Below are 27895 nucleotides of genomic sequence, written 5' to 3'. Positions count from 1 at the left end.
AGTAAGTCATAATCTTACGCACAGGATTTCCGTTTGGCAAATGATCTTGATCTTGAAGGATTGATCAACGGTCTTTGATTTCGTAAACAAATCCCCTTGTAGGACCCGATCTTCATCTTTAGTTTTTAGGAAGGATTGATCCTAACGGTGATTGTTCGCCCACGTAGGTTAGGGATTCTGGGTTAGGATTGATCCTAACGGAGTCCCGTTTTCAAAGTGTTTCCCCCAGTACATACATCACGCCTGTACGACAGACTCACCATAAACTTTTTTATATTTTTTGATAGGTCACCATAAACTACAGAGTACAGACAAAGCAAAATCGGAAAACCCTAGCCCCCCTTCTGTTTCGTATGTTTTTGAGAAGAAAACCCTAACCCTAATTCGTGCTCTTTCAGAGGAGAAGGAGGAGAAAAATAAAACTAAAAGGGGTAGATGGGGAAGAAGAAGAAGAGGGCTTCGAAGGTGTGGTGTTACTATTGCGATCGGGAATTCGAGGATGAGAAGATCCTGGTTCAGCACCAGAAAGCTAGGCACTTTAAATGCCATGTCTGTCACAAGAAGCTCTCTACAGCTGGTGGAATGGCCATCCACGTTCTCCAAGTTCATAAGGAGAGTGTAACAAAGTACGTCCAAACCCTAGCCCTGAAATATCTTTTTTTTTTTTCAGTTTCTCAATCGGATGTGCGAATCGTGTTTTTTGTTTATGTGTTTGATTCTAGTCTATTATCTGCAGTTGCTGACTGTTTTTTTTTTCTAGATTGATTGAATTGATCTGCGATTATTTCAGGACAGTTAGATTTTTAGGGTTTGCTAAAACTTTAATAGAAGTATTTTGTAGCCCCAATCATCTCATCTATTATGTTATAGGTAAGATCATGCATATGAAGTATTAACTTTTTCCTTCCACCTTTTTTGTGATGGGTCTGGTGAAAGAAACATTAGTATATAAAACTGACTAGGTTGGACAGTTTTGATTCTTTATTTTTTGTTATAGATCCAATTTTAGCTTATCTATTTGTTTTTTTTAATGAAATTGTTATAGGAGAGATAATTCCTTAATGACATATTACTTCTGCCTTGGTTATGCTGCCTTTGCCATTTAGCGTACTGAATTGATTTATGGTATCCATTTTTTGTTGTTTTTTTCTCCTTAAGCCTGCTGCATAATGCTTTTGTCTTTGTTTTTCTTGGGACTGATTATTTTTAATATAACAATCACTCCAGGGTTCCTAATGCTAAACCTGACAGAGAATCAACCGAAATTGAAATTTTTGGAATGCAAGGAATCCCTCCTGAAGTTTTAGCTTCTCACTATGGAGATCAAGGTAAATGTTCTTAGGCATACTCTGTTTAAGTTGGTATTATAAAAGGCACATTCATGTAATGTCACTAGTTGATCATAGTCTCAAATTTCTTCCAATATTGACATTTGAATTGTTGGATAGTCGATGCTAAATACATTGTTTGTAGTGTGTATTGTTAAAAACCTCTATTTTAGATATAAATTTTATGTACACTAATTTTATGTTCCTCTTTGATAGGATTTATTATTTGTTTCTATTTTAAATATAAATTTTATGAACATTAATTTGATGTTTATCTGCGATAGGAACATTAATTTTATAACATATTTGGGGGGGGGGGGGGGGGGGTTAGTTATAAAACAAATAAAGGGGAAAAAACCCCGATTATTTCCTCGTCACTCGTTTTTCTCTCCCTCTCTCAAACCCTAATTTCCTAAACCCTAAATACCTCTTCTCCGGCGAGATTCCCTCCACTCCAGCGAGGTCCCTCCACTCCGGTGACATCCCTCCCCTCCGGCAAACCTTAACGGTAATCCTCACTCCCTCTCACCTCTGTTACTCTTTCTCTCTCTCAGCCTCTCTATCTCTCTCTGTTACTCTCTCTGTCTCTCAGCCTCTCATCTCTCTCTGTTTCCTTCTCTCTCCATGACTCTCTCTCTCAGCCTCTATCTCTCTCTCTGTGTATCTTTGTGTATCTCTCTTTTTTTGGGGATTTTGTGAATCTGTTTTTTTGGGGATTTTGTGAATCAATTTTGAGTCCAAAAAGCAGATTATTGGGCCCTCTTTCTTTTGGATTTTGAGGACAGATTGTGAGTCCAAAGCAGATTTTCGGACTCACAATTTGTTCTCAAAATCCGAAACAAATAGGGCGTAAATGCTATTTTTGGTGCAATAATCTGTTGGATTCAAAACTAATTGTTTGTCTATTTGTTTTTTGGGTGCAATAATCTGTTGATTCAAAACTAATTTGGGTGCAATAATATGTTTTTGGGGTGCAATACCTGTTGAGAGTCCAAAACTGATTATTGGATTCAAAATTTTGTTTAATTTTGAGTCCAATAATCTGTTTGGAGCTCAGAATTACATTTACGCCCTGTTCATTTGTTATGGATTCAAATGAGAGGGAGCTCAGAATTCTCTGCTACTCTCTCTCTCTCTCTCTCTCTCTCTCTCTGTTACTCTTTCAGTCCACAACTGATTATTGGACTGAAAATGGCATTTGGCCCTGTTTGTTTTTTATTTTGAGAACAGATTGTGAGTCAAAAGCTGATTATTGGACTCACAATCTGTTGAGATGAATTTTGAGTCCAAGAATCAACTTCAAACTCACAATCTGTTCCCAAAATCCAAAACAAAGAGAGCTTAAATGCAATTGTTTGTGCAATGATCTGTTGGAATTCTGCAATAATTTTGCCATAATTTTTTTGAGTGCAATAATCTGTTGGAATTCTGCAATAATCTGTTTAAATGCAATAACTGTTGAGTGTTGAGAGTCCAAAACTGATTATTGGATTCAAATTTTTGTTTAATTTTGAGTCCAATAATCTGTTTGGGGCTCATTACATGTAGTGATTTTATGCCCTGTTCAGTTTAGGCCTTGTTCAGTTAGGCCCTGTTCTGTTTAATTTTGAGTCTAAAAATCTGTTTGGGGCTCACTACATTTAGTGATTTATTCCCTGTTCATTTTAGGCAATGTTCACTTGTTCAGTTTAGGCCCCGTTCAGTTTACTTTTGAGTCCAAAAATCTGTTTGGGGCTCATTACATTTAGGCGTTGTTCTGTTTTTTGGGTACAAATGTACAATTGACTTGTTGAGTGTTGAGAGTCGTCAATTGCATTGCATTACAAATTTACAATTGTTGTTGCCTTGTAACTTTGTTTTGTTGGGTTGGAATGTTGCGTGCTAAAATTGTTTTTGTTGTTTAATAGATTTTAGAATGTCGTCATCCGGTGCTAGTAGTGCCGCCCAAGCCGCACATACGTCTTCTATTGAAGAAGATTTGTCGAAGTCTTTATGGAAGCATGTCTCTAGATTTGATAAAGATCCTAAGGGTGGAGGGAATGTGAGGTGGCAATGCAATTTTTGTAGTAAGAGTTTTAGTAGCTCCTACACAAGGGTTAGGGCGCACTTGTTGAAGATAGCGGGACAAGGAATCAGACCATGTCCTAAAGTGAAAGCAAGTGATCTACTTGCAAAGCAAAGGTTTGAGGAAGAATGCAAAGAGCGTATGAAGCAAAAAGCTCCAAAGAGAGTGTCATTGCCGCCATCATCGAGTAGTGGATCATTTGGTTGCACTAGTATGTTTGTTTCTCCAAGTTTTGATCTAAAGAGGAGGAAGACAAGTGGTCCAAGTGGGAGTGGGAGTGCTATTGAAAAGGCATTCAATATGGCGGCTCGTGATCAACTACATGCCGAGATTGCTCGGATGTTTTACTCTGGTGGCTTGCCCTTTCACCTAGCGAGGAACCCATACTATGCTAGTTTCTACACTTTTGCCGCCAACAATGCACTTTCGGGTTATTTGCCTCCGGGGTACAACTTGCTTAGGACAACTCTACTTCAAAGAGAGGGGTAATATTGATAGGTTGTTGCAACCTATTAGAGACATGTGGAGGGAGAAAGACGTGAGCATTGTTAGTGATGGATGGAGCGACTCACAGAGGAGGCCTCTCATTAACTTCATGGCGGTATCGGAAGGTAGACCTATGTTTCTTAAGGCGATAGATTGTTTGGGGGAGACAAAGGACAAGCATTTCATTGCTAACTTATTGAAGGAAGTTATTAATGAGGTTGGACATGATAAGGTTGTTCAGGTAGTTACCGATAATGCTCCAAATTGCAAGGCGGCCGGACAACTTGTTGAAGCTCAATTTTCTTCCATATTTTGGACTCCGTGTGGTGCACACACTCAATCTTGCTTTGAAGAACATTTGTGCGGCAAAGAATGTGGAAGTAAATCAAATTGCCTATGGAGAATGTAGTTGGATCTCGGATATTGCGGGAGATGTCATGTTAGTGAAGAGTTTCATCATGAATCATTTAATGAGATTGGCCATATTCAACGACTTCAATAGTTTGAAGTTGCTTTCCGTTGCCGAGACTCGCTTTGCGAGTGTTATTGTGATGCTTAAGAGATTTAAACTCTTAAAGCAATGTCTACAATCGATGGTGATTAGTGACAAATGGAATTGCTATCGAGAGGATGATGTAGGAAAAACAAAGTTTGTGAAAGAGAAGGTGTTGGATAACATTTTGTGGGATTCTATCGATTACATACTCTCTTTTACATCTCCTATGTATGACATGCTTAGAGAGTGTGACACGGATAAGCCCTGTCTTCATTTGTTTATGATATGTGGGACACGATGATTGAGAAAGTGAAGACGGCAATTTATAGGAAGGAAGGAAAGAGGAAAGAAGAAGAGTCTAGCTTTTATGAAGTGCTGCAAGAAATTCTTTTTGATCGTTGGAACAAGAGCAACACTTCGCTTCATTTCTTGGCTCATTCATTGAATCCAAGGTTAGGTGACTTCAAATTTTATTTAGATTAATAGTTATGTTCATTATGAACTTTATTTCCTACTTTTAACATGAAACTAAATTATTTTTTCTATTCTTGAAGGTATTACAACGAAGAATGACTTAGTGCCTGTTCAAATCGTGTTCCTCCACATAAGGATACAAAGATTTATGCAGAGAGGGTAAAGTGCCTCAAAAGGTACTTTCCTAATTCAATAGATCGCACGAAGGCAAATGTGGAGTTTGCCCACTTCTCTATGAAGTCTGAATTAATCAATGACGCTGATTCCATCAATGACCGAGCTACTTTAGAGCCTCATGATTGGTGGGCTGTCCACGGTACATGTGCTCCTATGCTTCAAAGCTAAGCTTTGAAGCTTCTTATGCAGCCTTCATCTTCATCTTGTGCCGAGAGGAATTGGAGCACTTACTCCTTTGTGCATTCTTTGAGAAAGAACAAGATAACTCCACAACGGGCTCAGGACTTGGTTTTTGTTCATAGTAATCTTCGTCTTCTATCAAGACGATCTCCACAGTATGTACAGGGAGAGACGAAGATGTGGGACATAGGTGGAGATTCATTTGATTCTTTTGAGGATGTTGGGGTGCTTGAAGTTGCTAGCCTTTCACTCGATGAGCCGGATTTGTAGGCCGTTGTTTTTACCGATCATGTAGAGGATGATATTGGAGATGAGGCGATGGACATTGTATCTAATGAATGATGCGATCGTAACATCTTGTACTTGAAGTTCGAACTTATGGAATATGGAACTTATGAAATATGGAGTAATATTAGATTTTGCTATTTTGGTGATGTTAATTGTAATTTGGTTGTTCTTTAATTTTTTAAAATTTTTATAAATATATAATAAAATAATAATAAATATTATTATATTCAACGTACCGTACCCGTGTCGTGTCGTACCCGCACCCCGCACCCATACCCGTGCTTCTTAGCTAAAAACTATTTTAATGTAATCTTGTATGCAATTTGCTTTTGAAGTTAAAGACAAAAGTTTTAAAAATGATATAGTTAATTTATTGTAGAGAAACCTTTGTCTCATTTATAAATAATATTAGTTTGGGATTAGCTAGGGAATTTCGCGGAAAGGCACCTGGCGGATGACTTTTGCCCGAGAGAACAGCTACACATGCTCACTTTTCAGCAGATTCGTCTTACTCATTTAATTCACCTGATGTGGCTGTTCTCTCATGCGAAAGTGAGCCCTGAAATGCCTTTCAAAGTTCCCTAGCAAATCCCAAGTCCTTTCCTATGAATGGACACTTTATCACATGGCCGAACAAATAGAGTGTTTGTCTTTCTTTATAAAATGCTCCTCCTTTGAATAGTTTATGTTTATAACAAGTGGTGGTGAACAAAAGATGCTGAGGAACAAGACTTTATTTACAATATACACACAGAAAGTTGGTGTATAGGCATTTCTACTATCTAATCAATGCACAACTTCTTCCATTGGGACCATCCAGAATAGATACCATAATCCAAAATACATTTGACTTGGGAATCTCAACAGTTCAACCATGGACTTTCTTTTAACACCACTGCTTTGTCAATTTTGCTTACCATTGCACGGGCCCATCAATTTGATGCCCTAGAATGATGGCATGTGCATTTTGTGGATGGTAGAGATAGATTGTATACGTACCGAATTCCAATGTATAGTCTAATCAAAATCATTCCCCACAGGAGCTAGTAAGGTTGCAACCTGAAAAGGGCTGGCAACGGGCGGGCCCGGATGTTGGGAACTGTAATAACTGTTGACAGCTGTATGGATTATAAAATACAAGATGAGTTAGGCAATTATTAAAACATGTTGGTGTCTATATATATATGCTTTGCTTTCTTCAACCTTCCTTTTTCTCCCCTTTATTTACTTAATTATTATTATATATGCACATATGTGTATATATGCGTTTTATCCCCGTGTGCCGAAAAAAAAGGTCTTACTGTGTATTGAGGACAAAGAATAGAAGAAGACTTGATTGTTCCTCTCTTTTATTTAACTCCCTGCTGTAGCAGCGAGGCAGCTTTTCATGTAACTGAAAAGTTAAGGGTAGCTGTAGCAGCTTTTCTTGCAACTGAAAGGGTGGGCAGCAGCAGGGGCAGGGGCAGCTATTTAATTATTATTAAATACGAAAATTCTGGAAAAGGTTATTCTTATGATTACTTTTTCAGAAAATTCCCGTAATCCCTGTTTGGACTACAGTTTGGAAAAGAAAAACTTTTCCATAGTTTCTTGTTTTTCCAATGTTTGATTACTGATGAAAACGGTAACCTGAACCGCCCAGCTCTTGTTTTTTCCAGAGAGACCTTCTAATTTATAATGATATAATTTTATTAAACTATTCCATAGTTTCGAGGCACATCTTTGAATCAGGTATGGTCCTGAACCCGTTTCTAGACTTTGGACGGTTCCTGTGTCTGACACTCCGTGTCTGTGTCGACCCACGACACTCGTGTCCGTGTCCATAAATCATATGTTTTTCCCCTTATCTAGTTTTTGTTTCCTACCCATTCTGAGGGTTAATTGATGTCTTTTACTCTTCCCAAACGAATGGGAAGGTTAAAACACATCAAAACCCCCTTATTTTCACACAATTGAGATCCCTATTTCTTCCCTAAAACCCTACACGAAGCTTGAAGACGAGGATTTCTCGTGCTACTTCATCCATTTCCATTTTTTCTTGCAACCCTTCTTCCAACACAGTGATTTGGAAACAATACTGTATAATGATCCCGCTTACGAGTAGGAGATGAAAGAGGAGTGATTTGAGAGAACGTTATGAATAATTTCTGTTATGATTTATGTTTGTAATATTTATATTTGACATTTGGTATGATGAATTGTGAGCGTTATTGATGTTGTGCACTAAATTTGATAGTAATTAGGCTCATCAAGAGCCAATTTCATGGCTAGATATATTTGGTAGTTGTTTTAATGAATTCCATTTCAAAAAAAAAAAAGTGTTTTGTACTAAATTTGATCGTAATTAGGCTCATGATGAGCCAATTTCATGGCTAGATATATTTAGAGATGTTTGAAGTAGTAAATTGTGTCTTTTTGTTAAGTTTGGTTGATGCAATGCTTTCATATATTTTTCTAAATATTTTCTCTTTTTAGTATTTTTTTTCAAAATTCTACTGTTGCGTGACTTGCATCTTTTTTGGAGAAACCAAAACGCTTGAACATCCCATTCTATGAGAATGTCGATCTGAACATAGAATATCTTAATTATATTTCTTTAGAAAAAGGAATACGTTTGATTATTTATCAGGAGGTTTCCTACAATTCAAATACGTCACAAAAGAACCAAGCATAATTAAAATTAACTGTCCTTGATATATTTCTTCTCGTATTTGTTGATTCTTGCTGGTCTAAAAGCCATGGGAGACAAATTAATTGCTTATTCCTAGAAGGGAAGGCTTTATTTATTGAGAAAAGAGTTTGTTTTGGAAGTATGAATTCAATCTTTATAGTCTTGGAGTCTTGATTCTGTAGAATTCTTGTATGAGACCTCTCATAAGATTAAGAGAGATTGATGGAACATTTTTCTAGAAGAGACTCCTTGGTTCATGTAAACCTGATATTTGAGGAGATCAAGGACATTTCGGGTACCACATCCATATCCTTCCGCCACGTAAGGAGATCAGCCAATGGGGCGGCGGATCAGCTCGCTAGGGAAGGATGCTACTTGGTTCATGTAAACCTGATATTTGAGGAGATCAAGGACATTTGGGGTAGCACATCCATTTCCTTTCGCCACATAAGGAGATCAGCCAATGGGGCGGCGGATCAGCTCGCTAGGGAAGGGATGCACTTGGACGCTCTTTAGCAGTTTGACTTTTTACCACTTCGACCTTTAATGGTCTTTGATTTCTATCTGCTCATCTTCGTGCTGTAGTTTCTTTCTACTGCTGTTTTTATTTTCCTATTGCTTTGTATTGACCATCTCGGTCCTCTTTTTTGAATGAATTTCCAACCATTCAAAAAATAAATAAATTTGTGACTAATTTGAATATGTTCTATAAAGGGATTTATAGGTAAAAAAAAACCCTACTGTCTTTTACAGGTCTTCTTGAAGCTCAGACTTCTACTTTAAGTTTTAAATGGCAAGCCTATGCTTTTTTCAAGCTTCTGCCTCTTTGTATTCCATTTTCTTCCTTAGAAATTTGCAGCTTATCCTTCATTTTATCCTAGGAAGTTCTTTTCGTTGTTAAATGATAGAAGGAACCATCTCCAATGACCTATATCTCTTTTATTAACTTGAACTGTGAATCTGTGATACCTTCCTATTTTCCCTTTTGCTATCTTTCAAGTTTATCTCTTTTGGATTTATGGATGTTCCCTAGAGTCATGATTCACATGAGACTTCTTTAGAGGGCTTCGTTCGGTCTTTATTCAGGGGTTCAAACTTCAGCCTTATCCGTAGAGAAACAAATTTGTTTCCATAGCCTTAGCTCCATCTTAGATTTTAGTTTTGCCATATGACATCAGTCAATTATAAAATTTTTGGTGGATCTAAAAGCCCAGGATCTCACCATGGTATGTATGTTGAAGGTATTGGGGGCTTCTTACTCAAGATGAATCTAACATTTTGTTGTCTAGTCTTTCTTTTGTGCCATTTTCTTAGTTTCATGAGTTTTGTCATCCTGTTGCGACCCTTTGTTTGAAACTACATTTCCTTTGGTATGTGTTAGAAATTACACATTAAGTCAGTATTTCTGTATGTTCTATGCACAATTTTCGTATGGTGTGTTTTTTCACTAATAACAGTCTTGTAATTGTGTAAATTATTTCTTTATATAAGCATGTGATTAGGGATGTACATCATAAGGGAATAAAATACGATTTCCATCTCCATGAATTGTGAGGGTTCTCTTTTTCTCTCCTCTTCGAAAATTTCCTTCCTCACCAAGGTGCTCAAGGATTCACGGAGAGGAATCTTCCATTCCTTATTTTCTGTGGATTAGCCACTCTTGTCCACTATTGGATCCAAGGCTTTAAATTAAGGCCTTCTTTTCAATCATTGTCTTTAGGCATTCATGTACGCTAGCAGACCGTAGGCCTTAATGCAGCATTTAAAACTCCTCGAGTCGATCCACATATTGCCTGAGTCTACTCCCTTTTATCCTGGTTGAATTCTCATTGGATTCCATGTTTTGACCTTCCAAGTCAATTAATGACCCCTCGATCAGTAACCCTGTTGACTCATCCAAGTTGATAAGTTGATCTCGTCCTCTCAAGAGTTGTGGACAGACCGGGGTCAGTTCTGCTCTTATTCTTCAAAAAAAAAAATGCTAGTCTGTTTTCAATAATATAAAATCCGAATCATGCAACTCCACATGAAACTTCACAACTTTCACAAAGAGTACTTTTCAATTGCCGCATTTCTTAATACAATTAAATTAAGGGTTTCCAAAAGACACTTGATGAGCATGATAACAGATAACAGACATTACACTCTCCACTCTATGAGTTGATTATGTGATGTTTATCACTTTCTTCTCACACATGAAAATCCACCATGTTTGTTGAGTTGAGTGCACTTCTTTTCAGCATGAGGGCCTTATATTTGCTTCAAACACCCAGGACTCCTTTGAGACTCTGATGTTGCTGGTCCCTTCGATCGTGGCCGTGGTCGTGGTTGAGTCAACTACTACAATCATTGACAAGGATATGTGCCCCTAATGAAACATAGTGACCCCAAAATCAACAACCTGGCCAGTGTTCTAGACAGGGCCAACATCAACCTTCTCAAGGAGACCCTTCCCATGGACTATTACCTGCACTTCCCTTGTTCACATATCCGCATTATGCCTGCTTTATCCTTGCAACACATGATCTACTACTTTTTCACAGTCTCATCGGCACTTTGTAGATGCAAGGATTGAATTTCGGTTTCGCTTTCGGCCTCAGCCAAAAACGAAATCTCGGTGGCAATTTCGGTTTTGGTGGAAATTTGGTGGAAATCTTGTAATTCCGGCTGAAATCCAAAATTTCGATATTTCGGCCAAAATTTAAAAACATGGTAGGATATTAGATTTGTGGGCACATGAACGCACAGCCATGTACTGCTTCTTTTTTCTTTTCTTTTTTTCGAAAATGGTAGCAAATTTTATTAGAAACAAGGAGACCGAGATGGTCAGTACAAGATAGGAGAGATAACAATAAAAGAGATAACGGTACAATAAGATTAATCGATGCTATAGGAAAATGCTTAAGGAGAAAGGGAATCATATAGAGCTAAATCCTCCTTAGACACTCCATCTCTAGCTAGACTGTGTGCTCCTCTATTAGGCCGATCGGCAGACATGCCGAAATGCTATGGATAACAATCTCATCCAATCGAACATCTCATCAAGCAATCTGTCAAATCTCCAAGGCGGTTTTTGCAACCCATTTAGCCAACGGATGACGTTCAATGAGTCTCCTTCAGCCACTACATTATTGAGATTATCTCTCGCTACCAACTTCAATCTTTGGTACACTGCGCGCACCTCTGCTTCTGTTGAATCCACCAGCCCTAGGGGACCCGCGGAGGTCCATATTACCTCCCCTTGCTTGTTTCTCAACATGCCCCCATTCCCGGCCGGTCCAGGGTTCCCCAGCTAGAGCCATCAAAATTATGTTTTAGAAGACCAGATACAGGAGGATTCCAATCCTGAACCACTTTATGTTTTGTCTCCACGCTGCAACACACCTCACTCTACCACTCCCATAGATCATAAGCTGAAACGAATCTGAATCTAGGGCGAGACTTCACCCAAAATATTGCACAACCATGTACTGCTATCATTGTTTTAATACCCATACTGGGAATCTTTCACTATCGACACCTCTAGAGCTTCTTGGGTGTTCGGTACGAGTACTACCTGCCACGTCTTTGATGATTTAGGTACTCCGTCATCATTAATTCCATATTTTTCATCGTCTAGAATTGTGATTGATGATGCGTCCCCATCCATCATACATGTCAGTTGGGCTTGCGTTTTGTTTTTCTATGGTTATTTTCATTTTCCTAATGTCCATGTTTATGTCACCTACGATGAGGTAGGCTAAGTAAATTCGCTATTTGGGGTCGCGGGTCAGTTTGGAGCGCTAATCCGAGTCGCTTTGGTACTATATATATATATATATATATATATATATATATATATATATATATAATTTCATTTATTTTTACAAGAATGTTAGTCCATAGTTCATACTACATAAATTTAATAAACAAAAAAAAAGAGAGATTAAAACTTGAAGTGCCAATATCAGTTTTTGGAAAAGGTAATAACATCTGACAGTTGTTTAAAAAGGGCCTCTAATGAGGTGTGATTAGGTTAAAGCTGGAAATGAGAGTTGTTTTTTGTTCTCTTCCCCCCTTCTTCCCTCTCTCGATGCATCTCTCCCTTTCCCGCGGTCGCCCAGGTCGCCATTTTTGGCGATCCAGGTCTCAAGCGACCCACGTTTGGGGTCGTACGAACATGGATCGCAGGTCGGAGGGTAACTCTTATCTAATACAGGTGCTATCCATCATGAATCTGATGATTTATGCATTCTGTTGTCATTAATTCCACATTCAGGATTATCTATATCTGCACAATGTTTATCACTGAACATTGTCTCACATCAAATATCTAAGAAGTGTTGGTCGTGGAGAATGCACCTCCACGCTATTCGAGAGTTCTGTCAGTCCCATTGTATTAAACAATTGATAAAACAGCATCTCATTATTGAAGCTGGTCTCTCAATGATGTTTATTGAAAATTATTTTTCATGAAAAATTGCATATTGCTGAGAAATTCACAATTTATTTGAATAAATCATGAATATTTGTGTAAAATTCAAATTTTCTGAAAAAAAAATGGTTTTCTAATTTTTCATGTAAACAAATTATCTAGTGAAAAATCAGAACCTTTAAACCTGATTTAATATTATTTGAACCCATGACCTTTCCCACGATTGAATCCCACTTGTGCCAGGCCGGCTCAAGCTCAGCTTTGATGAATCCAGTCTAGGAAACCCTAGACCGGCAGGCATTGGGGGTATCCTTAGAGACGACATCAGGTCGTCAAAGTGGTCATTCTCAGGACCTATGGGTTCGGCGGATTCTAATGAAGCGGAGCTTGGAGCGGTCCTCCTAGGTCTAAAAGATATTGGATCCCGCCCTTCTTAATCAGGTTACAGTGGAAGGTGACTCCCTAGATGTAATACGCTGTTTGAAGGGTTGCTCATCACCTCCTTGGCAATTTGCGCAATGGATGGATGAAATTATGGACCGTATAGCTGGGACATCAATTTCATTTCACTTGTTAGGAGATCGGCGAATAGCGAGGCAGATAGGCTTGCCAGAGGTGGTGTGTCCAGGACATCTTTGGAGATCTTCAATTTTCTTCCCCCTTGAGGGCCTTGATTGTTATTCTTTATGTATTTAGTTTCGTTTATCGTTGTATTGACCACCTCGGTTGTGGGGTCTTCCCATTCTTTTTACTTAATATAGTTCATTACCATTATAAAATGCTATGAATACATTTACTTGCTATTCCATTTGTTCAACGTATGTCATTTTGTTCAAACTAGATGTAAATATGCGATGCATTTCTTTTAAATTCCGATGTATTCCGATACCTTTTCTAAATTTTTCTGACTATGAGCATTTGTGTCACCGAATTATTCTTGAATCCGAACTTGGTAACTATCCCCCATGCCTTTTACTACTACAGTATTTCCCCATATTTCCTGACAGATTTTTATAGTAATTTTAGCTATAATCTTCTTAGATTCTGTAGTGGTGATTTTTGTAGTCTGGTTCATAGAGACTTTCAGCGTGGCTTCTTGTATGTGACTTGTCATAATTGTGAATTTGTGATGATTATAGTTAATTATGGTTGGCTTTGGCATTAATGTTAAATTTCCTTACAGATGAAGATGCCCCATCAAAGATGACCAAAGTGGACATTCCGATGTTACCAGCATCAGTAGGCATTGGGTTTCCCCCACAACCAACTTTTGCTGCAATGCAACCGATGTATGCTTTTTATTTGCTCTGAGATTACTGTATCAAGAACTTCCTCCCTCACATTTGTGTACACTAAAATGGACTTAAAGATAATTTTGATGCTTATAAAATAAGAAAAAAAATGAAGTTCAATAGCCACATTGTAGGCGTAATGCAGCTTTTATCTTTTCTAAAATTGCATTTTCTAGCAAATATCTAATCAAATAGTATACCAAGCTATACTGAATATTGTCCCCCTTTTTCATAAAAATGTTTAGTGGCTGTGTCTTCATCAAAAAGAATTTACTTCATGTATTCTTGTGTTAAATTTTGTAATTTTTATGTGTTTCTGCAAGAATTGTATTGCTAGTCACATAAAGCTCTTTCCACGGCAAAGAAGAAAATTTCTCTTGATTTGGAACCACAAACTATCTCATTTTATGGATTTCAATGTGAACTTATTGATCATTCAGAACACACAGACACACGTGAACCATTTCTCACTGTCATTTGTTTTTGTTTGGATACAGCTATGATTCTGCATCATTAGCAGCGCAGGCCTCAGGATGGCCAATTCCTCGTCCTCAACCTTGGTTTCGTCCGCCTACTGCACCTGTGGGGTTGGTGCAGCAACAGCCTTTATTCCCTATACAGAATGTGAACCCTCCTCTGGCATCCTCTATACCCCCTGCATTCAGACCATCATTCGCTATTAGTCCGCCTGGACTGTCCTCTTCAATACCCCCTGTTCCCGTATCCCAACCCCTATTTCCCATTAGCACTAATAATAATAGGCCTTCTCTTAGTTCTCCATTTTCAGCGAGTACGATTACAGCTGCCATTCCATCGGCTTCGCCAACGGAACTTAAGAACTCGGTTGACAATCATTCCATCTCTAACAATTCTATTGCAAATGCCTACAATGCTCCTATCCAAGGTTTGAATTTCTTCTGCTTTTAAGCAAGAAAATGTGACTTTGATTCATTCAATCTAGCGGTACCTTTCTTTTAATTACTGGCATGCTTGAATTGAACTAGTTACTTGCACAAGAAAGCAGCTTCTTTATTAGCATCTGAATCATCCTTGATAAAAATGTCTTGTCTTGGGCTGGTTAATTTTTGTAGAGCACAGTTTTGGAATGGGAGCAGGTTACCATCTATAGGATAATGCGCCCCCCTTTTAACGTGATTTGACGTCAAAAAGCGTTAAAGTCTGCCCACAATTCACGTTAAAAGGGGGGTGAAAAAAACGTCTCCTATTTTGCTGAATATGTTGTTGGAAAATGTAGTTTCTTATTCATTTAGGCTACCTTTTTTGTATCGATAAGCTTAGAAAGACATTGAGCCTGGCAGTGAAATGATTCACATGAACATGGGCATCCATATTTGGCCCATTAAGTGTACTCAGTATTGCTTTCTGGCTCACTTTCCCAATTTTGAGTGTAGTGGCGGAGAAGTTGGACAGCATCCAGAGTGGTTCTTTTGGAATATAAATGGGAAAGTCGAAATTCCACCTAGTGAGATGGATTGGCTTTGTAAGCCAAAAAAGGGCTAAAAAGTTGTGAGGACATACGGAAATGAGTAGGGTCCTTGTACAAATGACTTATAGGGCGTAGTTATATGGTGTTCTCATGTATTTTTCGAAGGAAAAATACCAGCTGTAGAAGTATTGGGGTTTAATGGTTTGGCGATTCAAAGCAGTCATTTGCTAGGCCTTATAATGGACGAGCCACTTTGTAAAAAAAACTTGCAATTGGGCAATACTAACCTTACTGTTTGTGGAAAATTTTGCATAGTTGCACTCTTACTTTATGAATCATTCATTTTACAAACCAAAAGTAGATGAGTTAGCATTTTCCAACGGACATGATTTTTTGAAGCATGGCCTATCAATGGTGGGGACCAACAAACAACTGGTGTTGATCATTGAACAAGTGATCCCACCTTTATTTTTACCTGCCCTTATTTTTGTTTGGAATAGCAGGGTCCGTCAGACACCATATTGTATCTCCTTTGAAGGTATTTAGACGAGCATGGGGTCTATGGAAAGTACTATAAAATATGGAACTCAGGGGGGGGGGTGACAGATTAAGGAAGCTTCCATTAGTTGGGGATTAGGGACCTAGATGACTATCAGACATATGGAATGGTTAATGATGTACTTGTTCTTCTTCTTCTTGATATTGTCATAATAAACTAGTCTTATTTTGATTAGATTTTGTATTATATAAGGAAACTGAGGACAAGGATTACTTTAAGGGGAACATGGAAATTGGTATCCTGACTGAGTAAGTAGATTAGTATTCTCTAGTGGCGTGCATCGATTGCTATGGACCTTTGTAAATTCTTATAAATAGACAAAATGAACATGGAAATTGGTATCCTGACTGAGTAAGTAGATTAGTATTCTCTAGTGGCGTGCATCGATTGCTATGGACCTTTGTAAATTCTTATAAATAGACAAAATTTCCATTCTGGACATGTGTCAGATTCCAATGCACCATGGATTTGGGTGCGATACTTAGTGGATTTCTTAAGCTCTTTATTGAATTGCTCACTACTTGATACTGATTTACCATATCTCGTAAGTTCTAATGGAAAGTTTTTTATGGAAAGTAAAATATTACATTTATTTATTTATTTTTATTTTTTTTGAATGGTAAAATATTACATTTATATAAACTATTAAATTCCCTATTATATAACCCATTGTAGTCTAAAACATACAAAAATTTTAAATTATTAAATTTGATTGCATATATTGTTGAATCCACCATGGTTTTAAATTTCGACCGAAATCCGAAATCCGAAATTTCGGTTAAATGCCATTATTTATTAAAAAAAAAGTGTTACAAAATTTCGGAAATTTCAAAAATTCGGTCCTGAATTTCGAACCAAATTACCTAATTTCGGACAGAAATTTCGGTTTTCGGTGGGGTCCGAAACAGTTACCGAAACTGAAATTTTAAACCATGGAATCCACAAAACCGATTTTTCTATATGCTGCTTATTAGGGGTGTCACCAGACCCCGCAATGGCGGGAGCCTCGTGCACTGGGCTGCCCTGCTTATTACGAGTGTCAACTGACGCTAATGGACATGATTTGGGCAAATTAGTTGGATCCGACCGTGTCCATTGAACTCATATCCTAAGGTCCGAAATTATTCCGAATCGTGACCCAGACATAGCTACAAAATCCGATGGAGTGTGCTAGATTCAAATGGAGGTTACAAATATACTAAAGTGCCCTTCTTAGTTTTGTTCGTTTATGTCTATTCATAGGGGATATTTTTGTAATATTTAAAATTCCTACTCAAAATCATAAACAACATTTCATTTTCCCGTATTTTATTTCGAAGAGGATTGTCCTCTCCACTTTCAAGTTTCTTTCCTTTCCCCTTCCCTAACCCTAAGCCTTAAATGTGTACAACGTAAGTAGGACCTAGGACACTGATGGACAGTCTGATTCGAAATATATCATGACCTAGATTTAAAAAGTAAGGTTAGAAAAGCACTCCAAAAAGGATCCAACCAATATGGAATTTGAATGGATCGTGACCAAGACATAGGTGGATCCTCGCGGATCCATTTGACACCCACACCCCTACGGCTCATTATCTAGGGTAAAAAAAAAAATCAATGGATGATCAGTTCACTGCAAGAAATCAATGAGATATTCTCTCGTTTTAAATGTGTTCAGCCGTGTAATATAGTAAGTTGCAAGTTTCATGGACCTTTCCTTCGACTCTTTGCGAACACAAACAAAGCAATGCCCACATAGAGCCCATAAATCCTATTTTCCTAGTTTTACTTGTTGGATTTGATTTTATTTGCAAAAATATTAAAGTTCTCTATTGAAAAGGTATATGAAATTTTACTCTTGAGATTATCTTTGTTTTGATTGGCGCTCATCATTTGGAAGTCAAGATCAATGGTTGATTGCTTCTGTTCAGGAAATTGATGATATGTCTCCGTTATAGATGCGTTTAGCCACATAAGTTTGCCTACCAGCCGTTCTGTAAGGACTTTAGAAGGGATAGGGGTGGACATGGTTCGGTTTGGTTCGGTTCTGGGGTAAATCCAGAACCGAACCACCTACTGTCGGTTCCCAAATTCTGGAACCAGAACCAGAACCGAACCAGAGCCGAATTTAATCGGTTCGGTTCGGTTCTGGGTTTGCAAGCAGTAAACAAATATTTGGTTTTTACAAATACAAACCTGTTACAAATACAAACCTGTTAAAAATGGTTGGGTTTGCAACCAAAATTACAAATACATCCTCATACTAAACACTTAGTCCTAGTTGCAAATCCCTTCCAAAATTACAAATACAAACCTCTGTGGCTACTCTCACAATTGCAAATCCCTTCCAAAACCCAAAACCCTTTCAAAAACTTCTTTAAGAAGAAAGAAAAAGACAGAAATTGAAAGATTACCACATACCTTCTTCTTCTTCTTCATGGCAGAAATCGATGCCGGAGTTGCCGGAGTTGCCGGACGGACGAACAGTGGAGGTGGAGGCGGAAAGGGAGAAAGTAGTAAAGTAGAAACTAGAAAGGGTTTGCTTGCACTAGCAGATCTAGGGTTTCTTTTTCTTACTTTCTTAATTTCTTTTGAATGATATCAGCAGCCCCTTGTTTTGTTAAAGAATTAACAAATTCTTAGCCTCAAAACTGATATCAACACCCCCCACTTTTGTTAATACTCAATAAAATAATAACTTAATAGAATTAAGTTACGGTTCGGTTCTCGGTTCCAGGTCCCCAAACCCAGAACTGAACCGAAATCCATCGGTTCCCAAATCCGGGACCCAGAACCGAACCATGAAATTGCAGAACCGAACCGAACCGAACCGAAGCAGCCGGTTCTGTTTGGTTCTTCGGTTTTACCCGAAACCATGTCCATCCCTTGGTTCTTCGGTTTTACCCGGAACCATGTCCACCCCTAAGAAGGGATGCAAATCTGCAACTAAAGCCGTTAGGGTTTTCATAGATGAATTTTTGTATGAGTATGTTTTGGAGAGAATTGAATGTTTTATATTATTTTTTAGAGCATAAGGGATTCATCATATTAAGGTATTACCATGTTTGTCGAACTTGCTAATCGAGGCCAGATTTTTAGGTGGTGGGTCAAATTAAATCATTGAAACAAGTTGTGTATTGTAAGATTCAACAAAACATATTTCAAAAAGGTATGAAATAGTAAAACCTAAATAAGAAATATTGGGAGGAGTAATGAACTTTTGAGAAGTAAGCTCAGATCACAATCAATCGAAAAAAATTTCACTTATTTTCTAATGATTATTATTAGAAGATATGAAAGTTTAGTTTAATTTATAATATGTGTTTGTCATTTTCTTTCAATAAACACTTGCGTTATTTGAATTTTTAGAATGGGCCCATCATTGATGGCCTTAGCGGCAACGATTGTATTTAAATTGAAGTGATCTTTATTTAAAGCTTGAAGGTTGTGGGATTGAATTTCAGCCTCCATGATATCATTCTCCTTTCTAGTCATTTTCTTGGGTGTTGTGGGATTGGATTTCAACCTCCATGAAATCATTCTCCCTTCTAGTCGTTTTCCTTCTCTTTCCTTATTTTTCTCTCTTCCTCCCACTTCCATACAATTGGATGTGTTCTGTGGGTGGATTATTTAAAGCATGGTTTATCTTGAAGACTTGAACACGATTCAAGCGGCATGTTCATCAATTTGAAAGCTCAACGTGCTCTACCCTAGCTCTCCTCTCCATATTCTCTATTCTATTTCTTGTCTTTTTGCTCTCCCCAAGGTTTTAAATGTTGGTTTCGGTCGCCACAGAAACAGAAACATTTCGGTTTCGGTAGGAAATTTTGGTGGAAATCCTGTAAAATCACGATAACGTATGGAAACATGTGCGAATGATAGAATTTTAAGATGAAACTTCATGACATGCTAGAATAAGCACAAATAGACACTTTGAAATGATCACATAAGCAAGATATTCATCCATAATAGTTTAGTAACATTGAACACCAAGTGACTTGCGTTGTCTTGCATGTCTGATTGTTCAGTACATACTGCATTTTATATATAATTCCTATAAATATTTATACATAATACAGATACCACATTTTTCATGTAATTCATATAATTATAATTATGTAGCACGTACTGATATAATATACCATTAATGCACTTGCTATTTCGGTTTAGTTTCGGTGGGGATGGAAACATAAACATTTTGTTCGTTTCATGTCAGTTTTAGTTGAAATCTCTCTCTCTCTCTCTCTCTCTCTCTCTCTCTCTCTCAGATCTAAGACTTTATACTTACTGCATTCTCTGCTATTTAGTCGTTGCATCTTTAATTTTATGTCCAATCCCTAAACATCAATGCGATCACCATCAATTTGTATTTTAGATCTCATCACAAAACCCTAGCTCCATCCCTCAACATTGGAATACCTAACCATGGCAATATCCCACCATAATTCCTTCAAAATCCAAGATTCAAGTCATATCATCAATTTGAAAGCTTAACATGATCTACCCTAGAATTCTTAACCATATCCATAAACCTTGTTGAACCCTAATTCCTTTAAACCCCATGATTCAAGAGGTATGCCCATCAGTTTGAAATATTAACCCTAACTCTACTCGTTATATATTCTCTATTCCGCTGTATTTTGGCTCTCCCTTCCACTACCGGATCTAAGACCTTAGAATTGTTGCCTTCTTTGCTATTGTGTTGTTGCATCTTGTGTCCAATCCCTAAACCTGAATTTCATCATCATCAATATGTACCATAAATCTCATCACAAACCCTAGCTCCATCCATCCTTCAAACTTGGAGTACCGAACCCTAGTCGTGCTCCCTTTTGAATCCTTAGCCCTAGCGTCATCAATGAAAAAAATATGATAAGAATAACCAATATAAAAAGTGATGGGAGCAGGTCCCCAAACATCAAAATGCACTAAATGAAATGGATTCATAGTTTCATATAAAGATTACGCAAACTTTTTTAATAAGTAAACTTTCTAATGGTCGAGGGGATACAATCTGCCAACCTCACGACCTCTACCAATCATATTCTTCGACCACAAGTCTTAAAAAACATATCCAGACGGAAAGAAAGTGATGCTACAATTCAAATTCTTTATTAAGGGACTTATAGTGAGAACTGAGAAAGTCGGTAGATAACTTAGGAACATGTGAAACAGATTGAAGGGTCATATACGGGGAAACATGTATGGTTCCTTTAGCGGAGAACTTTGTAAGGTGACCAATATGTTTCAGAGGAAAACAATTGTTATATACCACACATATGGTCAGTAGCCCCTGAGTGAACTACCCAGTGGATCTGAGATGGACGATAAATGGTATGGAGGCCCATCGATGTACCTGACTGGGCGAGAGAGGCAGTGTGAATTGTAGACATATCCCAGAGTCGACTCATATCTCAAACCATAGAATTATAATATGAGTTGGACACTTGGATCATCACACCTTCGGTAGACAACTGGGCGGCTTCAGGGGCTGTAGTATTCTGTATAGTATTATAGTTGAATTTGGAGAACCACTAGTAGCCATAGGTGATGGCTTGCCGTTAGGATCTTAACATTTGTGCCTGGCGTGATTGTTTCTACCACAATAGGAACATTTCTTTTCGCCTGCTGCCTTGCCTCTACCTTTGCCATTATTGTCATTACTTCAACCACGGCCTCTACCCCTTCAACTTGATCATCCAGAATCAGATACAAGGGCATATCTGTCATGAGTAGTCTGAGGGTTATCCATTGTTATTCTTCTATGATCATCGCGTTGAAGCATATGTACTATTGAGTGATGGTAGTCGTCAAACCAAAATTTTGGTCTGTGATTGATTCAAATTTCACATTTAATCATGCAAGTAATTCAAATATCCGGTTATTCTCTTGATGGTTCTTGACCTGTTCAACATCTGCAGAGCAAAGGAATCAAATTTCAAATATTTCCAAAGTAAGCTAACTCTTCTCGCAAACAACGTAAGTTAATGTAATACTCCTGATGTGTCTTACTTCCCTGACAAAGTTGTGAAATTTCTGGTTATAACTTATAACTGGTGGACACGGGCTATATTATCCTCGTCAGAATACAGCACATGTGGTATCCCATATTTCCTTGGCAGTTGGAAGGAAATACATACTTTTGACCACTTGATGTTCCATGGAGTTCAATAACCAAGGCATTACCAACAGATTATTGAACTTCTAAACACTATATTTTGGATCTTCAGGTTTAGCATGCTTAATCGTGCCATTTATATATCCTAGCTACCGCTCGCCTCGAATGAATAACAGTCGTAGACCACTACAAAAAATTCATTCCATTCAACAAACCAGTAGTGATCTGTAAACTGGGATTTTCCTTCAGTGGAAGCTATGATTTGTGGACACGGACACGGACACGGAGTGTCGGACGCTGTAAACCCCCAAAATTCAGAAACGGGGACACGGCTAAAATAGATAGTATATATATGATGCAACAACAAATATTAGTTAAAGAATAGCTAAAAAGGAGTTTATAATAAAAGACGTGTTAATAATAAAAGAGGTAAACACAATATCCAATTATTAAACAAAATGTCACACTTAACACAGCACAAAAATGTGTCCACACACCCACATTAAGTCTAACAATTGTAGCAGTACATTTTAAAGTGTCCAAAGGAGTCTCGACACGGGTGGACACGTGTCGTGTCGGACACGGCAGGACACGTGTGTCGGCAATAAATTCAAAGTGTCTACTAAATCATAGAGTGGAATTCAAAATCCCTTTGTCAGAAGACCCTCCAGTCATGCTAGTTAGTGTTCATCTGCAATCATATGAAAAGTAGCACACAACAGCCCTTGTAGGGAACACGCCACACTTCCTAGACCGATTGTAATACAATTTACAACTCGTAAAACATGAGGGTTTTAAAAAAACCAATGAAGAACTTCTGCATAATGACCGCAATATTGATGATGCAAACTTCTCAAATTGTCATGTTGGGGACATGCAACTCGAAGTACGATGGTCTTCAAATGAAATTATTAGATTAAATCTTTTCAAAATCGGAATCAAATCGTAAACCGTAATAGCAGTCGAATCGTATCTAGTCGTAAATCGTAAGATTCATTCATTTGTGTGTATATCAAGAAATATAAACAAATGAAATTATTATAAAATAGTCAATTATTCATTTTTCATAAAAATTCAATAATTTATGTAGAAATTATCATGATTACTTATTCAATATCATAATATTTATTGTTTGCTAACAAACTTGTCCCATACTAATTATCTATTTCCCATCCGAATCCATGCATATTGGATAATAATCTTAAAAATAATAAAAGACATGAGATCATATTAATTTTCAAAGTCTCAAATATAAAAAAGTGGAAAGTCGTTTCTTGGTTAGACACAAGATCATATCAATTATCAAAGTCCTTTACTCCGGGCATGAAGATTGTAGAGGGCAGGGCTCTTAATAGACTGATAGTAGAAGGGGACTCCCTCAATGTAGTTAGGTGGGCGATCGGGATAAAACTATACTCATGGGGATATGCTCATATGTTCGATGAGATCTTTGATCGAGGTGGGTACATGAGTGACTTGCCAGCATTTGCGGAGATCAGCAAATTCGGACGCTGAGTGCTTTGCCTGGACGGGCATTGAAAGGGAGAGCCTAGCCATTTTTGACTTTTTGCCCCCCCTTGAGGATTATTTAATTTTGTAGCTCTTATCTTGTTTTATTTTTTTAATCTTGTATTGCTATAGCTCTTGTATTTGACCATCTCAGCCGTTCCTTCTTAACGAATTGATCTGCTATTTCAAAATAATAGGTCTTTGATGTTGTCCTAATTGTTTTCGTCTCCGTCCTTGATGTAAAAAATGCCTTCAAGCGCATTCATTGTGCTTGACTGGTTCAAACTCTTTTTGATTAGTTCAAACTCCTCCTCTGTCTTCTTCCATTCACAAGAGAGTTTTAGAAGGCTTTTCTAACACCGTGGAATGAGGGTCTTTTGAAACAAAACTGAATTAGAATAAATAGCATGAATCGTATGATTTAATCGAAAATCGCAAGATTCACACAAATTAAGATTCAATCATGAGATTCAAATCGAAATCCATAAGATTTGATTTGTATCGTAAATCATAAGATTAACAAAACAAAGGTTAGATGTATTGATTTTAACAATGGTTAGATATAATTTATTGCAGGTATGAATCAACATTCAACGCATTTATTAGAGTCTTAAAAAGTCTCCAGGACAGATTTTTTGGGAAAAGATAAATTTCTGGCAAAAACTGAAAAAAATACGGCATTTCCACGTTGATACTACCCTTAGAAATAACTGTTCAGATCCTTCTATCCTATTTGGGATATCCACCAGGTTGCTTCCAAATTAATGAGTTACAGTTATGCCATCATAAATTGATTGATATGAATACTTTCAAATCAATTAAAAAAAAATACAGATCTGGTCTCTTGATTTTCAAATAACTAGAATCTGGAGATCTCCACCTAAACCCTAAAATCCTGTCAAAATATCCATGAAAAATTACAATTACCTCCACAATAGTCTGCATCTGTCCACGGTTTCCCTCTGAGGGTCTGATGCAGATGGATATGGGGCCGCCGTACAGCTGATGATGTCAGCCTCAGCCTTATTTACGGTCTAGAAAGGCACAAATCTTTCCTTCATCATGGTTGTAACTTTCTCTTCCCTTGTGTTTCAATTAGGGTTGGATCAGATATAACCTTCATGCGAGATCTACACTTTGAAGCCTGATCTGGATCATGACTGAAATCTAAGCAAAGAGTGTATGTGTGTGGAGTGTGGACACGTGCGGGGAGAGAGAGAGAGAGAGAGAGAGAGAGAGAGAGAGAGAGAGAGAGAGAGAGAGAGAGAGAGAGGGTAATTTACAGTAGTACCCATCTGAAAAAGGAAAATTTCTAAGGGAAAAACAAGGTATTAATCATTAACGCAAAGGAAATGATATATTCACCCTTTTTCTTACCTGGGACAGCCCTCTTTAGTGTAAAAGAGTAGTCATAAATACTCTAGGGGTCATGTTCCAAGTAAGGAAAAGGACACTTCCCTAAATTAAAGGGGTCGAACAGAACACTTCCCTAAATTAAACTAAATGTAATATCTTCAACAGTTTGAACCTTACCTGTCCAAATTGTCAGATGTAAAGCTCCCAGCCCTGAGATTGTGCATCGAGAAAGAAAACTGTCGTATTGTTGTACTCTCAAACTCTATTATTTCTTTAATATGTAATGCTTTCCTATGATTTGAGTCCATCTGTCTAGGTCGGTTTATGGGCAACCTCAGCATACTTGCTCTTGATACATAAGATTCCTTGTATGTCGCCCAAATGATGTTAGACAACTGAGAGACAATTTTCAAACTCGTCTGATTAATATTATTTCTAACATGAAAAATGCTTTCTGATGACTGGAGGCCATCTGTCTAGATTCCTGTATATATCGAGGACATATTCAAAAGTTGTCATCGTGAACTTCCAACATAGTTGTCTTCTTATACATGTTTCCTTGCTTGTCCTCCAAATTACATTAGATTACTGCCAAAATTGTTTATCTGCAATTTGAAAGAATGCATCAGTAATTCTTGCATGATTGTATGTTCTGAAATGGGAGTGGACGTAGGGTGTGTGTCCATTTATTTTGCTCGTCCTACAATATGAATCTCAAATCAAGTTAGTTTATTATGTTTCTCTGGTGACTTCATTTGGCGTTTTCTTTAGGTGGTGTATCATTCATGAACTCGCATTCGTACTCTTCTGGTCCAAATACTGGTGGCCCTTCAATTGGGCCCCCACCTGTGATAGCGAACAAAGTCCCTGCTGCCCCGCCAGCAACTAATGAGGTCTACTTAGTTTGGGATGATGATGCAATGTCAATGGTTAGTCCTCTGCCTTGGGTTTGTCAAATCCTGGAAAGAACATGTTATTATAGTTGGTGTGAACATGTTATTATACAAATTGAATTACACTTTTTATCCGAAATTTTGGAAAATAAGTAAAAAAAAAGTTTTTTTTTTTTTTTTTAAAATCATTTGGAAATTTTGGCTGAAATCTGGACAAGATCCGAAATTTCGGTATTTGTGGATTTCGGTTTCGGTCACAACCAAAATCCAAAATTTCTTTATTACGGCCGAAATTTAAGACATTGGATGTGATAAGTCGTTATAATCACTGCTTGAGTTTTACATCCTTAAAACTGTGTACAGGAGGAACGAAGAATGTCCTTAACAAAGTATCAGGTGCATGATGAAACTAGCCAGGTAAGTTGTATCTATCTCTCTTCTCATACATTCAATTGGATATTCAAGTTGCTTTGAGCATCCAAAAGGATAGGCAGGCTACGTTTTGCTGTTTTCCATACTCAAATATTTACAGATCCTACTTTTCTTAATTTTTTGAAATGTTGTTTCTGTAAGACATTATGAGACCCATCCTGGTTTTCTTTTACTTTAAAAAAATAAACTTTGGTAGATTTTAGGGCCTTTTAACTTCTATTATTTTAGGCCCTTTAATCTGTCAAATTAAGTTTAAAGTAAACCATGTTGGTTGATGGGGCATGTTGTACTTCATTTAACTCTATCTCTAAGGTTTGCGAGCAATTCTACCTAATTTTGTGGGCATCAAAAGATTCAAGTAGGTATTTACGCTACGCTTGTTGATAGTTAGTATTACAAATCTGACAAGCATGCTGTGATCGACACAAGGGTTCTTCAACCTAGCATCAGGCCCTTGCTAAATATAAGTATGTATTATGCTTTTTTGAAAATTTGAATTTCTTTCGTTGGTATTCATTCTCCCTATGCTTCTTAACAAGCGTTGGGGGAGAATATGGCAACAGGCTTTTGTCAATTCGTAGCATTTCTTGTTATCTTTTTTCGTCGCACAGTGCAATCAGACTTTGGCACAGGTCAGCAGCTTCTATTCAGCCAATAAAGTTTGATCTCTCTCTCTTGCATAGAAATAAGGCGAAATCTGATTTGTGTCAGATGAATGATATGTTATTACAGATCCTTTCTGATTTATTATATGGTGATTGTGGCAGATGAACTCCATAGATGCAGCCATAGACAGAAGGATATCCGAAAGTAGGCTTGCGGGTCGAATGGCATTCTAGCCTAGTCAATTATACACTTCATTTCAACTTTTATGTTCTTGGGAGGCGAAAGTTGTCAACAGTGACCGAGGATTTCTTTCTCGCTATTAAGTCCATCTTGTTTCATCCATCCTTCAAGGGGCTCGCCAGTGATTGGAATTATCTTCTATGTTGTAATTTTTTGGGAAAAATTCAGAGCCCATTCATGCGGACACTCTGGAAGGCTTAGGTGAAGATATACAACTCAGTAAGTTCAATCTTATCGGATTTATTTCTTCAGATAATGTTATATACATCCACCCTTTAGGGGTCAATATAACCGGAAACTTGGAAATTTTATTTTTCATAGGATATAGTGTCTCTCTCATAAGAGTATGGTACTTACCTGATGTGAAGGGTGTTTTTTTTTTTTTTTTGGCACTACAAATGGCTCTTTTATTAACCCCTCAGGGCTGATTTTGACATTGAAATAGGAACCATTCTTGAGGAAATGGTTTCAGAATCCTTAAGCTAGGGAAAGGTGATCTGGCCTCCATATTCACTAGGATGGTAGTTGTGACAATTGTGGCTAGGGGTGTAAATGGATATTCGAAAATTCGATTACCGTCTGCATCCGAATCCGTTTAAAGCGAAAATTATCCGAATCCTTTTCAAGCGGATATTATCCGAATCCGTTTAGGAGATATCCGGATCTTAGCTGATGCGAATCTGGTAAATGGTATATCTGATCTGTTTAACATCTGAATCCGAGAAGTATATCAGTTTATTTCGAATATCCGCATCTGTATCCGGATTTGAATTCAAATTCGATTTCGGATATCCGAATTCGGTTATCCGGATTCATTTATTATTTTTTAAATAATTTTTAAAGGGTATTACATTTCTTGAAATACTCCTAAAAACTGAGTAG

General features: G+C 37.6%; 1 protein-coding gene across 1 annotated transcript; it reads left to right on the top strand.

Annotated features, from left to right (window-relative positions):
* The first annotated feature begins 263 nt into the window (after positions 1-263).
* On the top strand, positions 264-27336 carry LOC143884634 (protein SUPPRESSOR OF FRI 4-like). Its single transcript, XM_077388300.1, has 7 exons — positions 264-626; positions 1228-1328; positions 13763-13868; positions 14369-14775; positions 25614-25771; positions 26099-26152; positions 26935-27336. Exons 1-7 carry the CDS (start codon positions 436-438, stop codon positions 27004-27006), a joined length of 1089 nt encoding a protein of 362 aa, XP_077244415.1. The 5' UTR covers positions 264-435; the 3' UTR covers positions 27007-27336.
* Positions 27337-27895: the final 559 nt, after the last annotated feature.

This window comes from Tasmannia lanceolata, unplaced genomic scaffold (assembly GCF_043159265.1).
Source record: "Tasmannia lanceolata isolate RefF3 unplaced genomic scaffold, GAP_Taslan_0.1 ptg000008l, whole genome shotgun sequence".
NCBI lineage: Eukaryota > Viridiplantae > Streptophyta > Magnoliopsida > Canellales > Winteraceae > Tasmannia > Tasmannia lanceolata.
This window is presented reverse-complemented; position numbering and strand designations above follow the sequence as displayed.